We start from the raw sequence: 17,666 nt of genomic DNA on the forward strand, positions 1-17,666 counted from the left end.
GGCGCCGCTGGTGCACCTGAGCCGCGGCGGCGCGGAGGTAGCGGGGGGCGGCGGGGTGTGGGGAGTGTGTAATGTGTCTGTCTGTGTGTTTGTATGTCTGTCTGTGTGGGTGTGCGTGCGGCCCGGTGTGCGACACAGCAGCCGAGAGTCCCCCTCTCCGTGGGACAGGAGTCCCTCCCGGTTTGCGGTGCTCCCTGCGCCGCCCCGGCACCCTACAAAGCCCATTCAGCCATAACCTCTCCCTTCATGTTGTCCCACCCCTGTTTTATTCGTCCCCCTCTGTGAAAAACGCCAATTACTTGTTTTTAAAATTTTAAAAGTTCAATAAGAATAAAATGGTTATAAAGATAGCAATATAATTAGAGTAATAATAATCATTTGGACAGTTTGGATTAGGACAATATGAGACAATAAAGACAAAGAGTTTCGGACGTCCGGGTACCTTTTTCTGGGCAAAATAAGCCCGAAAAAGGACACCTGTTAACAGAGGATTAACCCTTAGAAACAATAGCCTGTTGCATATTTATACACCTCATACATGATGCATGAATTCCGTTCAAACACAGGATTCTGTCTGGTCAGTGTCAGCTTCTTCTTAATCCTAACAGTGTCTTCAGGGCTGAGCGAAGTGGAAAGAAGGTCGTTTCTTCTGATAAGAGAGCCATAAATTCTTTTTTCTCTGAAAGATTTAGGTGTCTTGTGGCTGCTCTCTCGGTGCGAGTCCTTGCTTTAAAAAAAGTATCTTACATAGCATAGTTTCTATTTTAACATTATATTATAACCTAAAATATATTTAACCCACTACTTAAGAAAATTTATACAGCATGACTTTCTAACATAACACACATAATACTCGTTTTAATATTTGCAAAAAGCCAATCATAAAATACACATTTTTCACACCCTCCAAAGAACTGCCTGGCTCCCCGACAGGAGTTCAGTTCACACAGGCAGCTGGACGCAAGGCTGAAAAGGGGTCTCATTAATACAACTAAGTTATTATACTAAAAGTCAAGCCTGCAGGTCAAAGACAGCCCTGCCCAGGTGAGGGCTGTTCCCCTGAGCATGTGTAGAAGTTAACTGGAGATACAAAACTTGTTTGGCAGTGACCAACCAATTGTAACAGAGGGGCTGCGCCTGGAGAGTTCTCTGAATTTCCCTGTATAGACAATGGCACAAAACTCCAGTGGGTGTGCTTGATTTGTGGAATACCACTGAACACTCAGGCTTGCATGACTCTGAAGTAAATGATCAATGTCACTCTTGATGTGTAATTATTTGCTTGTCACACACCAGGTAATGAATCCAGTTTTGTGGGCAACAGTGCCAGACTCTTTTTAGTGGTGCCCAGTGACAGGACAAGGAGCAATGGCCATAAACTAAACCACAAGGAGTTCCATCTCAACATGAGGAGGAACTTCTTTACATTGAGGGTGGCAGAGCATGGGAACAGGCTGCCCAGGGAGGTTGTGGAGTCTGTCTGTGGAGATATCCAAAACCCACCTGAATGTGTTCTTGTGTAGCCTGTTCTAGGTAACCCTGTCTGGTCAGGGGGATTGGATTGGATGGTCTCCAGAAGTCCCTTCCAGCCCTAACAATTCTGTGATCCTGTGAAGCCAGGAGCAAGGAGAAGCTGGAGACCTGTCCCTTCTCCTCTGGCCACAGGGAGCTGAGCTTGGATTAAAAGTCTTTATCTTCCTTCTGATTGCTTTTGCAGCCCTCACTGGGGATTACCTGCTTGTTTTCTGCTCCCTGTTTCTGGGCTCTCTTTGGTAAGCTGGGACTTGTCAGAGAAGCCTGGGCCAGGACATTGTGGTGTGCTTTGGTCCCATCTGTGGCTTCAGGTGGCAGAAGCTGGCCACTGTCTGTGTGTAGCTGTGCTCAGGTGTCTGGTGGTAGCAACAGCACCCTCATATTTAGCACAAAATTGTCATCTCTGAGAAGTTTGCAAAGGAAGCTTCAAAACAGACACAGGAAAACAGCCCCTATGGTACACCTGCCACAGGGCTTTATGTTCTGATGCACTGTCCTCCTTTTGTGTCTAACCAAAATCGGTTCTCCTTTGTTTTGGTCTTCCTTTCTGCTGCTGGTGTTTTAGGACAGCTGGTAATTCTAATGTTTGCTCTAGAAATGCTTGTAAAATTTGCATCTTTAACTTTTTTATGTCAAACTTTTTTAGCACTTTGATCCCATAACAGTTAAGAGCAACCTTTCTTCAAAGTCAGCTGCGTGTCCTGTTGGGCTGCTGGTATAAATTGTGGTGTCCTGTTTGTCCTTGGCCTTATCTGCCGCGGCAAAATCAGTAAGCTTGATGTTGGCATAAGAATACTCTCCTGTCAAAATGCTGCAGGAATAGGATGGGAAGGATGCCTGTGTTTACCCATCCTGATGTATCATACGTTGCTTTAGTTATCTAATGTGCTAGATTCATCCTGTGGAATTTGCTTAACTTAGATAAGAGGCTTCAGGGACAAAACCTGTTTTCATTAAATGATATTTATTGTGACAAATATGTATGAGTTTTGTTTACATTCACAAAATTGCTTCATCTCTCTTCCTAGGTGAAGATATTTGCCCCCAATATTGAGCAAAGGGATGTAGTCAATCACTTAAAAGGAAGTCCAGCAGAAGAGAAGAGAAATGTGTTAGTTGAAAGTGCCAGGTTGGCAAGGGGAAACATTCAGGATTTGGCTGAACTGAAAGCTAGTGAATTTGATGCTGTCATTTTCCCTGGTAGGTATCACAGAATCACAAAATACTCTGTGTTGGAAGGCCCACAAGGATCACCGAGTCCATCTCTTAAGTGAGTGGCCCATACTGGGGTTGAGCCCACAACCTTGGTGTTAGCACCATGCTCTGACCAGCTGAGTTCATCTTTCAAAAGAAGACTGTGATTTTTTAACTCAATATATTTATTGATTCATAGTTCACTAAGTTAAAATGCCAGTGTGTTCTCTTGGTGTTAAGTTATGCATCCCACCATTCCTTCTTACTGAATGTTGTGAAAACTTCACTACTTATGTGTGCACAAGTACCCTGACCAGAGTACAAAATAGGGTCAGAACTCAGTTACATGGCAATGCCTTAATTGCAGGGCCTCTGAAAATGTTGGCAGAATAGCAGGTTTCCAAATAGATGATGTTCCATGTCAGATGGGAGTACACTCTGTTTTAATTATGTATCCACTCAGCTGCTGATCGAGTTGTACTAAACATGTTTATGGATAATTTTTCATTTAGAGACCACAAAATTTCATTCCAGACAGAGGTAATTGTAATCATTTTTAGACATGAAGAAGCTGGAGCATCACAAGGAAATCATGACTTGCTGAAGATCTGTTTCCAGAATATTCATAGTGCTGTTAAATACTGCCTTCATGATTGGGCCTAAGTGTTAATTTTGAAGTTTTCACACTGTTGTAAGGCCAGCAGAGGGAGTGTGTGTATAACACAGAGAAACAATTCTGCCTGCACTGTGAATAGTTGATGTCAGGGCTGATCAGGAGCGAGTAGAGGCTCACAGATGTTTTCCACATTAATTTCATGCTGTTATAACCCAGGCCCGGGGGAATTGCTGTAATAACTGTTAGAGGGAAATAAACCCTATTTAGTTTGAAAATTAAAATCTTACCTCAGAGATTTCAGATAACACTTGAAAGTGAGCAAACCGGGAAAGGAAAAGTATTAAAAATGCAAAGCTTCTCAATGTCTGCTGAAGTACTTGTGGAATTTTCCTTATGCTTATTGGAGAAAAGTTGGTGCTGTGCACATTCCATGTGGAATAACCTTACTGTGATTATTCTGATGGTTATAAATCCAGCAGACAAAGGAGCTGTAAAATACAATCTGCTTATACAATTAATGACGATTAAATTTACCTAATGGCTTGTTAAAACTAATTTATAGAAAGACAAATCAGCACTCTTTTTAATAGGAAATTATGTTATCATTTACAAGTTTTTTTGTCTTAGAATACCATATGTTATAATGTCCATTTGATGTAAAATCCCTAGTGGTTTTTTATTGTGTTAATGGCTTTTTAAAAGTTGAAAAATAGTTCTAGGGAAGAAGAAAAGCTCTTCTATAACTGCTTAAGCATCAAAGTAAAACTTGAGAGTTCATTACTGTAGAGGGTCAAATCACTGTTTGCATTACTCCCATGAACTCCATACTTGTGCTTTTAACTAGTATTGATCTTCTGGTCCCTCTTCCTTATTGAGTGCACAACAGATGGTACAGCTGTTCTAGTGACTAGCAGATGAATGTGAGGTTTCCTCTTTGTCTAGTTGTTACTTTTTGAAACAAGATTAAGCTTTCTGGCCTGTATATAACCTACATGGTATAAAAAAGTGCACAGCTAAACTTTTAACATTGTAAACCCATCATTTACAGGTTACAGTGACATTGTAAGGCTTTCAGTACAGTTACTTAACAGTCCCACTGATACCAAGATTATGTTGTAAAAAAGAGCTTCTGTTTGGTGTGTGCTATTACCAAATTTAATGGCTTTTAGCAGTGCTTTATATTTGAGCTTTTTGGTTTTGGTTTGTTTTTTTCCTTAGGTGGTTTTGGTGTAGCAAAGAATCTGTGTTCCTGGGCTGTAGATGGCAAGAACTGTACTGTCAATGAGCACGTGAACTCTACACTCCAGGCCTTCCACAGTGCTAAAAAGCCCATTGGTTTGTGCTGCATATCACCAGTTCTGGCAGCCAAAGTCTTTCCTGGCTGTGAGGTTACAGTTGGTCAGGATAAAAACGTAGATGGAAGGTAAGAAGGAAATGGATGGTGAGGATTTTCATTGGAATTAAGATTAGGAAATAGACAGGCTTCTACACAAAAGTTTCTTTGGTAGCAGTAAACCTAGGGGAACTTAGTTACTTTTAAGAAAAATTAATGACAGTTTTCACTAGAATAATAGTAGTAGGCACAGAACTCACAGGGGAGACAGAGTGAATCCATGAGGTCAGGTGACTTGTATACAACCAGATACACACTGACCTGTGATACCATAGAATCTTTAGGTTGGAAAAGTCCTCTAGGATGGGTGACTCCAACTGCTAACTCAGGGATTTTTAATTAAGTTTTTCTAGTGGTAGTGGTTTGGGGCCACTTTAGGGGAGGAAGATGAGAACAGGGCCTGGCAGAAATCAGTACTGCTTCAAGAACTGTCAACTCCCAATAAAACTCCTGAATTAAATTTATCAGCAGCCGTAGTGGGGGATTCTGTTCAGAACAGATTGCATCTGTTTCTTCCTTATCAGAAGGGGGAAAAAAATCAAAATCTCTGGAGATCCCAGAGGAACACCTTGCGTGGAGTTGTTGGAAAAGGTTGCAAGTTCAACTGGCTTCTCTCAACCTTTTAAAGATCAGTTATGGTTGCACTTGGTATCATCTTCCAAACTTATGGAAAGATTATTAAATATTGTACCTTCTGACATATTGTGGCTCCATAGTTCAGACCTTGTTTTTAAAGGTATTAGATCACTTGATATGTCCATAGAGGATAGGAAAATCTGATAGAAGCAGCCTTTAACTCCCTTGTCATCATCAGTTAAAGACTCACGTAGATATTATTGTAGTTCTCTCATTCAATTTATGTGTGCAGAATTTTATGGCTGTATCATTCCTTTATGTTAATTAAAGTCTTTTTATTTACAGATTTCCTGATGCTGAAACGGCATCTGCTATAGCAGAGCTTGGATGTAAGCACGTTTGCAAAAATGTAAATGAATCCCATGTGGATAAAGCCAATAAAATAGTTACTACCTGTGCTTTCATGTGCAAAGCTCCTCTGCATGAAATCTTTGATGGAATTGGAACAATGGTACAAGAAGTCCTGAAGCTTGCCTGACTAGAAGTGTACAGACTTCTCCAAGGAAATCGTGTAGCTAAGCATAAACATTTAGCTTCCTTAGATTGAATTAATAAAATGATGCAACTGCTAAACTTCACAGTTTCTGGTTTGTTTGATGTGGTGGAGTGTTTTTTAACGTTTAATACATCAGATGGTTACTGCTGAATTTAACCTATTTATTTCTCTTTTAAAATAGAAACCATATCTTGAAGGTGATGGGAGGAGTTCCTTTGTTTTTGTTTTGTTTTGTTTTGGTTTTTTTTAATGAATCCCAATGTATTCAGCTGCAATTGCAATGTACCCAGCTGCAATTACAAGTGAAGTAGCTGTAAATGAATGTTTATCATCAGTATAGGTGAATAATTTAATTCTGATTCCTAATCAGAGGGGAAAAATAAAAGAATGTGTTTATTTGGGTTCTTTTTTCCCCTTGCAAGTTTTTAAGCAAATATTACTGATGGACTTCCAAAATTTTTGCAGGGCCCCTAGGTAAACCAACTTCATAAACGAAGATGCAGCACAAATGAATGCATTGCATGTGGAAAATACACAAGTTTTGTGCTAATAAATGAAGTAATTTCAGATTTATTTAGTAAAATTAATTAGATTTATTTTGTAATTTTTTTTCTTGCATACATTGTTTATTGCCCTGAGGAAGACAATTTTATATGTATTAGAAACCATGCTTTGATCTTATAAATGTGAACAAAGGGTTGGCAGCTTCTCTTAGAAGCTCAGTCTGGCAAGGCTTTGTACTCCTGGAGGAACAGAAATTTCCCAGAATTCATTATCTGGGTTTACTGTGGACCCTGAGTTGTCTCTGGTAAGAAGTGCTCTGGTGCTCACAGGTCTGTCACTCCTGCCCAGTGTGGTGCAGCCCACATTCTGCTGGGCCTGAAGTAACCTACACTGACATCACCTGCTCAGTGTCTCATGTAACTGGGGCAGGAATGAAACAGGAACGGACCTGTACCACAGAGGAGCCAGCAGGTGGAACTGGGCAATAATGCCTTTATGATGAGGAGTGTGGAGCTGTCCCTCATGCTGAGCACTCATGTGATCAGGCCAGGCCCAGGCCTTTGCTGCCTCAGTGCAAGAGCAATGGGTACAGTGACACCTGACATGCTGCAGAGTATCAAGTGCTACCCCTCCCTACATGTGCTGTGTTTATTTTAGCACAAATGTCAACGCTCAGATGTAACAGGTTCCCTCTTCAAGGAGGTTGTAGAGATAAATCTACAGAAATAATTATGGAAAGGTTTTCATTCTCTGTACTTCTAACCATGATGATTTTCACAGACACAGGACTTCCATACTCTTCCAGAGTTTGGATTTCCTGTTGGAGTTATTAAGGAGAAGCAGAACACAGATTTTTGGCGGAGGAACAGGGAGATTTTTGTGCTGTGAGCAAGCAGTGAATGCTCTGCCTCTAGAGGTACAAAGATAGCTGAGGTCGGCTGTGCCAGCAGAGGATCTTCTGTTCAGCCTGGCTAAGCTGGGCACATAAACACCAAATTATTTACCTAATCAAAACCCACAGTATTGGACTGAATATGGTTCTTGTGTTACAGGAGTCTTATTTAAAAGTGCTTGAGTCACTAAGTAAGAGTTTGTCCTGAATTTTGCATTGGCTTTGTGAAGAGCATGTAGCTGTTGGCTGGAATGCTCAGAGGAAGTGCAGCTTCTCTGGAAGTGCTCTAGCAGACTGTCCTGCTAGAAATGTACTTAATACAGAACAGTCTTCTACTTTTTCCAGGTTGTACACAGTCTCTATAATGCCTTCCATGGCTTCTGTGGGCAGGATGTCAAGTGTATTGGATTGAAACTTTTTCTCCAAGTCTTCCTTTTCCAGAGGTTTCCTCCAGTGCCCATAGAAGGTAGTGCAGCGGTCGCTGATGGTGCTGCCGTCCCGAAGCGTGACGTTCACTTGGCAGTAAAGACTGTCAAAGCTGGGTGCGTTGTCAGGAGGGTGCTCCAGCTGTGTTTTGCAGAGGAGCTCCCGCAAGGCCGGCCGGTGAATGTTCTCACTGGCGAAGGACTGGACTGACATGCCTCCATCCAGCAAAGCTGAGCACGCAACAAACTGGAAGGAGTGTCGTGCTTCATGCTCTGAGGCTGGGCTGGGTCTGTTCACGTATGTGACCTCAGGGACTTTGAGAATGACTTTCTCGATTTTATCAGTGGGGAGCAAGTTCTCACTGCTCTCCACGAGCTTCCTCCTAACAGAAGATGCTGCATCAGCCACCCAGTGTGTTGCAAGATGAGCAGGAAAGCGTTTGATGGCCACATCTTGCTGGTCCAAGAGCCATGGGTAGGATTGCAAGGTTGGCAGAGTCTGTGGGTTGTAATCTGTATAAAAGGCACCCATCCCTGACTCCATGTCCAAGATCTGTTTGTTTCCTTGAAGGCCCTGTAAAGCTAAGCAAGCTGCTTCCAGTCCATGCCTGGCAGCATTCCCAACATGGAGGGGCTTTATTTGGGTTGCTGCATTAGCCAGTGGAGCACCTGAGTCAAGAGCTAGCAGTTTAGCACAAGCTGCTGCACTCCCCATCGTACCAACCACAGCCGGTGGGTGAAACCTGAGAAAACAAAAGTATCTTCATTACCAGATTTCAAAAATTCACCCAAATTCACTATCTACAAAAGAGTTTCATTCATTGCCATGGGAAATGGATTGGACCATAAAAAACATACATTCAGTATTCACATGTGGGCCTAATTGAGAGTTGTTACTTTTCCCCAGGAAGATGTAAAACTGGAATAGTGCTGCTTGCAGTAAGTCCCTCCCAGAAAGCAACTGAAATTTTGGTGCTACTCATAGTTTAAAGCAAATTTATAGTCAAATATAAAGTTATATTTATTATTATTTAAATTTATATATTACTATAAATCTATAAAAATTCAAAGTAGGGAGATCATTGCCTCATTGGGAATTAATCAATGCATAAAAAAAATCTATTAGCTACAGAGTTAGGAATCAGATGTATTTATGTGTAAGATGAGCCTTCCCAAAATTTCCAGACAAACAGCTTAGGAAATATGAGTAACTGTGCCACCTGTATGTTAACTGACATTTAATTATGCATATTAGCACTGATTAAAAACCACCTCCACTCTTCTTTCTACTTTAAACATTTCTATGTACCTTCTTGGAATATTCCTGGCTTCTCTGGAGAAGTGCAGCAACCTGCCTTGCACTTCAATTCCCACATTGAAAGCTAAGAGCAGATCAAGACCTGAGATTTTTTTCTTCTGAGGGAAGGCCTCTGAGAGTGCAATCAATGCAGGGAGCACAGCCCCAGATGGATGTGTGGCTGGATGCCAGGTGTCATCAAAGTCCATTGAGTGCACCTAATGGAAAGGGAAACATTGGTATGTTAGAAATAAACTCTGACTTTGCAAGGTTTCCTCAGTCAAATGAAACTACTGCAACTGCTATAAAAATGTACCAAAGAATTAGATCTTCCTTGGAAAGCAAAAATTTAAAAAGTCTTTTAAAGACCTTTACTTCCAACATGGCTGTCTGAGAAGTGGCAAGGCAGCAGAGATCTTTCCTCAAAGGAGAATAATTCTAATTCAACTTGTACCAACCTGAAACCGGTGTGACAGTGATTCCTTTTTTCTGCAGTTGGCTTTTGCTGCTTTCATTAGACTGGTATAATTAAAGCAGCTGTTCTAGGTCCACTGTGTGAACAGTGAATTTTCTCTTTCCCCAAAACATAATGAAATATAAACACAATGAAAGTCCTTCCCCGGTGCTGCAACTGATGCTGCCATTAGGACTCGCACCATAAAACTATAGCAGCTAAATACTGCTAAATGGAATTTATATCATCAGAGCTATATAATTTTTCTGCTGCAACCATCTACTGTCAACAGGCACAAGCCTGAAAATGTACAGGAGGCTTTATTTTGTGAATTTTAAGCACACTGAAAACTTGTCACTTGTGTGACACCTGTCACACAAGAAACCAGATTTCCTGGAGTTGCTGGGAGTAGGAAAAAGCTACAGTGTGAATGTGGAATGAGCTGCTTGGCTCAAGAGAGTATCCCAAGAGGTGCCTTCTCTTTCTCATGCCCAGAGCCCAGCTGCTCAGGAAGGTTTTAGGTGTTCCCAGCATGGCATATGGCCGCTGATCTGGCAGCAGATGGTCCCCAAAAGTGCAGTCAGTGTCTGTAATGCACTGCTTATCAAACACATTCCTTCCTCCCGCAAAGTTTTGAGAACCCCCAAAGCCCTGAGAGCATCAGGGACAGCATTTTTTTTAATATTGCATAGTAAAACACCTGAAAACCTGAACTTTCACATCTGTTCACCCATGTCTTAACTTCAGAGCAAACTGGGAAGGTGGTCAGGCTCCCCAACAGTCAGGTTTTGCCCTGCTATAGTGTGATTATGCATTTTTGAGGACTGTTTCTAAACAGAAGAAAATGCAGTGTCTGCCTTGAAAACCTTTGATGCCATCTGGGAAGATGTCCTGCAGTACAGGATAAGGAAAGTTGTGGCCAATACCCTGTAAGCTGTGTATCTGGTGTCTTCAGTAAATGCTTAAATTGACCTGTGACCAAGATATAAACTGATCATATATATGCTAACAGCCAGATCTGAATATTGCAAGGGCTGCTAGGAGCTGAGCAGTACCAGATCTCATTTCCAAGGTAATTTTCTCTACATTGGAAATGAGCTGTTAAATTGGACCTCTGATATTGTTGTCACACTAATTTAAATAGGCTTAATATTACTATTTCCTTGGTTGGTCACCTTTCCTAGTTTTGCATAATTGCCAAATTTGTCTACCCCACCTCTTGTGCATCTTTCAATTTCGAACGGTTTCAGTCTCAATCTGAATTTAGACGAATGTCTGGGGAGTCAGTTATTGCTTTAATGACAAAATGCATGTCCAAAATGTATCACTGGCTTTTGGAAACTGTGTAACTGAAGATTAAGTTGCCTTGTGATATTATGTCTGTACGTATCTATATGTGTATCTGTGTTTTTCTGTAACTGTACTTTGCCAGTTGGCAAGAAATGCAGATACCAGTGAAATGAGCTAGAGGGTGAGCTTTTAAGCAGCAACAGCAAAGTTGTAGCCTTGCTACAAAGTTGTCAGGTTGTAAGCTGTAGAGTTCTGACACTTGACAACAGCCCCAGGTCCCACATTAAATGTAAGGGATGCTGTTGAGTTGGATCATACATATATTATACGCTAAGTTCAAACTGGAAGGAAGTTGAATCACATTAGGAGAATAGTCTAGAAAAGTTTTGTAGCAGGCTTCAGAATAAGCTATGATTTTATGTTCTCTATAGAGCAAGAATGGCATCAATTGGTATGATTTCAGAGCAAATAAAAGAGCATCCCTTACAGCCACTCCATTCACAAAAGCTGCATACAGAGGAGGCGGTCGGAAATCCAAGTGGCCCCAGATGGTACTGGATAAATCTGAGCTGTAGATCTGAAACAAATTGACATAAATTAATTCAAAGTCTTGAACCTAAGGATAAATGTGCATTGTATCTCTGATCTAACTGAGAGCAGACCATGTCCTCTGGGGACCTAACTGCTCCCTTTTATGAGAAAAATACTGTTCTTTCAGAAAGTCTGAAAAGGAAGTCAGTTTCCTGTTGGCCTGTGTCCTATTCCACCCAAACAGAGCTCGGAGGCAGACCAACACTACCCACCTGGCACTCAGTACCTTCACACAACCTCTGGCCACTGATGCCCCTTCTCACCAGCCATTGACAGAATCACAGAATCAGCTGGGTTGGAAAAAACCTCTGAGATCATCAAGCCCAACCTAAACGATGATGGGACTGTCATCATATTGTTGGGGAAGGTGTCTCATTAGAGGGTTTTGTTTTCTGTGTTTTAGTAAGAGCCTTAGTAAATGATAGATGGCCTCCTGGTGCTGCAAACTGAATAAAAGGGCATAAGCTACCCTGGTTTGGAAAGGGGAATTCTCTGTGGGAAGACACTAGCTGGCACACAGAGCTCTGGAGCACAAGTCCTCCCAGGCAGGTCTGAACGATAAAACAGTGGGCTGAACTCCTCCTCATTGATGCACTCCTGTGCTGGGAAGACTTCTTTCCAGGGTCAATTACTCTGCTAGTTTGAGGAGAGCAAGACTGGAGGAGAAGCATGGCTAATGCACCTCAGATAATTATGTTTTATGGACTGCAAGTAACCCACTGCTAACTCCCCATCTCTTTAACGGTTCCTTGATTTGAAAGGCTGGTGATAAGTGATGCTTACTTTGTTGATGTTTTTAATAAGATATCATAGGTGAAAGAAGTGAAGGGGTTCTTGGTTGACTGTGTTTGTAGAGGGGGATCTTAGCATACAGACTGATACAGAGACTTTTGCCCATCCAGACTGGAAAGTAATTTGAGCACTGAAGTTTCACTGTCTCCAGTGGGAAGAACACAATTTCTCTCTTTCCATCCGTGAAAGAATGGCAAAATTTCCTTTTCACTGCCCAAGTTTTCCCTTGCTTTCTTAAAGCTAAACCTTAGGGTGTGCCATGAATGCCAGACAGCTTACCTTGCTGTATTGTGCCACTTTGTGGAAGACCTCAGTGCTGGTACCCAGAAGCCCCACTCCAAGAGTATCCAGAATCATTCGCTTACTTCTCTGAATTACTTGATCTGTCAACTGATTTGCATTCAAACCATGAATCACCTTGGCAAAATTTCCTGTAACTGTCTGGGAAGGGAAAAAATAAAGAAAAAGAAGAAGTAGATATTTCTCTATATTTAAAGTAAACACTCTATTTTCTTTCCTCTTTTTTTTTTTTCTTTTCTTTCCTCTTTTTTTATCCTTTCAGTTTTTGGGCTACTGTCTAGCACACTGGCCATTTCTACCCCTGCTTACATAAATTGCATCAGCAAAGTTAAGGTTTGAATTCTTCCTCTTTTTATTCCGAGAAATGCCACTGGGTTATTTATACTTTACTTAGGCTTTCATCATTATCCTTTTCTGGTCTGTATTTCTTCTGCTTTCTCCCTGAGCCCTTGAGAGTATGCACTGCAGGTGCTATAACTATGCAAGATTATCATCTCTATCTCATCCCCGTCTCATCTCCATCTCTAATGACTATTCACACACACACACATCCCCCAAACAGAAGTAAAAACATCTGTCTTTCCGTGGCACCTACTTGTTGATATTGAAATCAGTGGGAAATCATTTCAAGCCAGTGCACCCACTACCACACAAGAAAGCAAGATTTAATCTCCCTGATTGGCAGCCTTACTATCCCAAATCTTGCTGAGCTTGGAGCTCAGTAGGAGGCAGGAGTTGGCAGCCCTACCTTGCACATACTGCTCATAGCTCCCAGCTGCCATTGAATTCACTCTCAGCTGGAGTCCCAGCTTTTCTCCAAGACAAGATCTTGTCTCTTTGAAAAGCAGCGGCTCCTTGTTCCTGGGTCCTGCTGATCTGGGAATTATATATATTTATTTTCCTCTCCTATTGAGCAATGACCCATTATGCAAATTCAACCTGCTTCTTGGCTGTGAGCTGCTGTTAGTATCTGTTTTAGAAAGTGATCTAAAACTTCCCTTCCTGGACCATTAGAAATGTTCCACTTCCAGGATCATTAGAAATAATGAGTAGAGGTACGCATTATTTACAACCTAAAAAGGAAACAGTTTTTTTTTTACATATTGGCAGTATTGAATATTTATCTTCTCTCTCTTTGGAAATTATCTCCTTTTGTTTCCCCTCTTCATTGCCCTTCCTTTACTCCCCTGCACATATCCACACAGAGTGTTGGTATTGCCTTTTGGCCTTCATTTAGCTGAGGTAAACAAACCAAACTCTGCTGTTCTCTCCTCTACAATATGGACTCAGCCCTACTATGCTCATACATTTTCATTGCGCTGTTCATACTGCATTCCTCTTTCTCTAACAATGGTGACCTGTCACAGAGATATTTTATGAAAACTCTTTTTGATAGGATCTTTTCTCCTGAGAAGCTGAGAAGCTTCAGAAATGAAATGTAAACAATAATTATCTGCTGCTGTGGAATGCAAGAGGTGCATCTTTGATTAGTCTTGTGTGGTTGTTTTTAATTAATGGTCAATCACAGTCCAGCTACCTCAGACTCTCTGGTCAGTCACAAGATTTTATTAACATTCTGTTCCTTTCTTTTGCTAGCTTTCTGATGTCTTTTTTCTCTTTTCTTTTAGTATAGTTTTAGTATATAATTTTCTTTTAATATAGTATATATAATAAAATAATAAATCAGCCTTCTGAAACATAGAATCAAGATTCTCATCTCTTCCCTCGTCCTGGGACCCCTGCGAACACCACCACAGTGACCAGAATTGTACCACCATTACAAACAAGTTCTCACTCACACTTGCAGTGAAGCATTAAGATTATCCCAAGGAAGTAGTTACAAGCAGTTTAAAGCTATCCCATGGTGTGATGGTCACCAACTGCAACATTTGGAGTGAGGATATGAAAGCTTAAATAGAGAATCGCATCTTACAGTGCAAGGAAACAAGACAGTACCTTTGCCCACATCCTGCAGGGGTGATGCACGTCCCAGAGAGATGCAGCAAATGAGTGGTGGCCAGTGAGCAGGGGAACTCACTCTCTCACTATTTATGTGTGTCTGTCTGAGGTGGGGAAGGAATATTAGGCCTTTCCACTTATGCATCTTGTCCTGCCCATTTCCTCTTCTGCCTATAAATGTTCTTTTTTGCTTCACTTTCAACTTTCCTCTGACTAATTGCACTATAAACCTCTGGGACACATGTGATAGGGCTTAGCCAGTCATGTTTACACATTGTGTAAATTAATACATGTAATACTTCATTACCAGCTAGAAGCTGATTCATCTGGTAGCATGGAGAGCTGTGTGGAACCACAGGAATACATGGCTGGAAAAGTCCAGTACTAGACTAGGGGATGGCAGAGGCTGTTTTAGCTTAAACAACCTGTTGTTCATTTGGTTTGTTTTGGGTTTTTTTTCTTTCTTCTTTTGCTATATGTCTCCTCTCTAACACATACAATTCAGACTTGGGAAATGTGTGCCATAAGAATTTCAGACATAAATTGGATTAAGACAGTTCTTGGCACTTAGCAGTGTTTTAACAGCATGAATCACTGTGTGTTAGCAATTGATAGTGAGTGAGAAATCCCTGCCTAGCCCATCAGGAAGGGAGCAGACCCCACAGGAGCATGACCAGGGGCCACTGAATAATTCTGAAGTAAATAAGTAACCATGTCTGAAGTATGGAAATTTCCTGGGTTAGGGAACAAAGCATCAAATCTCAGAATTGCAGCCTTGCACTTACATGATAAGTGCTGCCTAAAACAGTCTAGGAATCTCAGCCCTCTACTGAGAATAGCTCCAAATAATTTTGTAAAACCTTATCTAACTCCTGAGTGCTTCCAGGTAGATAACAACATGGGTCTAGAGGTGAAGCTAAACATAAATTTGAGTGGTTCTAACCACTACTGAAAGGTCCTATTTCAGGCTGTGTCCTTCCCCCTCTCCTGTCCCTGGGTGCATGGTCCTTCTCCTCCCTGGGCCAGCCCTGATACTGAACAGACCCATTTCTGAGCTAGTCCAGCCTGTCTCTGTGATCCTCAGCAGTTGGGCATAACTGAATTTCATTCCCTGGGAAATGCAAAATTAAATCTTGCAGCACAAGTGTGGCATTCACATTCCCTGAAAAATCCCTTTGCCCAGGATTTTTCTCCTGGGAAGATGAGAAGCCTCAGAGAAAAGGGAAACAATTATTATCTCATTTGCTTCTCCTGTGTTTTGTTCCTTTGGAATGTGGTTGGAGATTGTTTACCAACAGGCGGTTGTTTCATTGGTTTCATGTGAATTGTTTTGACTTATTGGCCAATCAGTGCCAAGCTGTGTCAGGACTCTGGAGAGAGTCACAAGTTTTTATTATTATCTTTTTAGCATTCTGTAAGTATCCTTTCTGTAATCTTTATTTAGTATAGTATAGTATTCTTTAATGTAATATAGTATCATAAAATAATAAATTAGCCTTCTGAGAACATGGAGTCAGATTCATCATTCCTTCCTCCACCAGGGCACCCCGCAAATACAATAGCACAAGCAGAGGGAGAGGGAGTAGGGCTAGCAGTAGTCTGTGAAATTTTGGGAGAGCATGGACAGGTAACATGAGAGAAAGAGGGAATCAGCTGTTCCCCAGCAAGCTCTAAGCAAGACATTTGCCTATTTTGCCCGCGCTTTTAGCCAGCTCTGCTTTTGGGTATCATCTGCTGGTGCGTAGCTTGATGCTGAAAATTGCACTGGGTAACAAAGGGCCTTAAATGACAGAAGCAGTGATGAGTCAGTGCATGGATACAACCAAAGGCCTAGGACTCCTAAAACCCAGCCCTAGAAACACAAACATAATTTTGTACAGGCTGACCTGCATCATGTGAAGGTTCCATTTAAACCCTTGTCCTGTCTTTCTTTTAAATATGAGCAGCTGTTCAGCATGGCTACTAAACCTATTCTCACACATTTCTCTATGAGTATGACACAGTTTCCTCACCCATGCAGGTATAACTTGAATCTACATAAAACATCCTAGCACATGTCCTAGGTGCTGGGTTTGTTTTGCCAAATCCTGACCCCATAGGGATAGAATGTGCCTCTGTGCTTCTTCCTTGCCCCCCATATTTCCACACTGAGGAAAACCTCAGAGGTAGCCTGAAGAATTACCTTTGGTGCTGATAAAATCCAACTGACATATTGGGATTGCTCAGGTTGACAAGGTTGGCAGTGGTTAGAAAGGTTAATAGAAGTTAATGCTATTGGGCTGATAAAGGGAAAGATTTTGTTGACTTTCACTTCTGTTCTTTCAGCTCATTCTTCTCTCAGAAAATTGGAAGAAAATATTTAAATTTTGGGACCATAAATCACAGATTGGCTGCAGTTGGAAGGGAGGTCCAGACACCATCTTGTCCAGCCTCTAAAAAGGCCACCCAGAGCAGGCTATGTTCAGTTAGGTTCTGAATATCTCTGAGGACAGAGACTCCACAGCCACCCTGGGTAACCACAAAAAATATTAAATAAAAGATGTTCAAAACCCTAAAGTTCATGCTCTTTCCCAAAACCCTTGGGATATAATATATAAACCCACTCTGTATCTCATTTCTTTCTCCTCCTCAAGTGAGATAGATGTTCCACTGCCTTAATCCCATGATGAGACTCCAAAGTGGATTTGGATGAGACCCAGAACTTGTGATGTGCCTTGCAGTGTGCTGTGCAGTCACATGCTGCTGGCTGATCTCAGATATGTGGTCACTTCCTTCTGTGATCTTGATTGCAGGATGGACTGTCCCATGCATTGCAATAATAACTCTAGTAATATTTATAGACTGAACTGAGATACTACAAGAAAGTGACTTTTTGTTTAAAACAGAACAAAGTGAAACAGTACCTTTGCTTGGGAAACCAATTTCCAAACTGTGGTCTGCAGACCTCAGGCTCAGGTGTACACTGTGGACTGTGAGGGAAAAGAAAGCAATATGATTATCACTGCAGGGGGAACAGGCATCTGTACCTCCACAGCAGAATTCCTAGGGGTCTGAACAGAAGAAGGTTGGAAATCAGTGACTGAGAGTTTGGTACAGCCTGTGCACCCTGACAAAGGGAGTCTGCTGCTTTCCTCTTCTTTGACACAATACTCATGGTTCAGCAATTTGAGCAGACAATTTGTTAACTAGCAAGTGTGGTGGAAAGACAAAATGTGTTCATCCAAATGCCATTTGCAGCATTGCACACAGCTACAGTAATGAGCTGTGTTGATTACAGAACAAGGCTTTAGAAAA

The 17,666-nt window shown here is 41.5% G+C and overlaps 2 protein-coding genes across 2 annotated transcripts; one reads left to right on the forward strand and one right to left on the reverse strand.

Moving 5' to 3' along the window:
* Position 1: 1 nt before the first annotated feature.
* Positions 2 to 5,950, forward strand: LOC102032665 (glutamine amidotransferase-like class 1 domain-containing protein 3A, mitochondrial; the record flags this gene model as incomplete). Its single annotated transcript, XM_005421137.1, has 4 exons — positions 2 to 37; positions 2,562 to 2,733; positions 4,562 to 4,766; positions 5,658 to 5,950. Coding segments are annotated over 4 exons (606 nt in total), but the record flags the coding sequence as incomplete, so codon positions are not given.
* Positions 5,951 to 7,410: 1,460 nt separating this feature from the next.
* ACOD1 (aconitate decarboxylase 1) lies at positions 7,411 to 14,381 on the reverse strand. Its single transcript, XM_005421138.2, has 5 exons — positions 14,370 to 14,381; positions 12,393 to 12,554; positions 11,218 to 11,307; positions 8,999 to 9,204; positions 7,411 to 8,432 (listed from the first exon to the last, which is right to left on the reverse strand). The coding sequence occupies exons 1-5, from the start codon at positions 14,379 to 14,381 to the stop codon at positions 7,520 to 7,522; spliced, it is 1,383 nt and encodes a 460-aa protein (XP_005421195.1). The 3' UTR covers positions 7,411 to 7,519.
* Positions 14,382 to 17,666: the final 3,285 nt, after the last annotated feature.

Source organism: Geospiza fortis, unplaced genomic scaffold (assembly GCF_000277835.1).
Source record: "Geospiza fortis unplaced genomic scaffold, GeoFor_1.0 scaffold45, whole genome shotgun sequence".
Classification (NCBI taxonomy): domain Eukaryota; kingdom Metazoa; phylum Chordata; class Aves; order Passeriformes; family Thraupidae; genus Geospiza; species Geospiza fortis.

Bases quoted from the DNA above. Each gene is read 5' to 3' on its own strand.
- ACOD1 (XM_005421138.2), bottom strand. The intron at 11,308-12,392 runs GTAAGCTGTCTG...AATTTGTTTCAG, and splicing joins AAGTGGCACAATACAGCAAG to ATCTACAGCTCAGATTTATC. The intron at 8,433-8,998 runs GTACATAGAAAT...TTGTTTTCTCAG, and splicing joins GCCAGGAATATTCCAAGAAG to GTTTCACCCACCGGCTGTGG.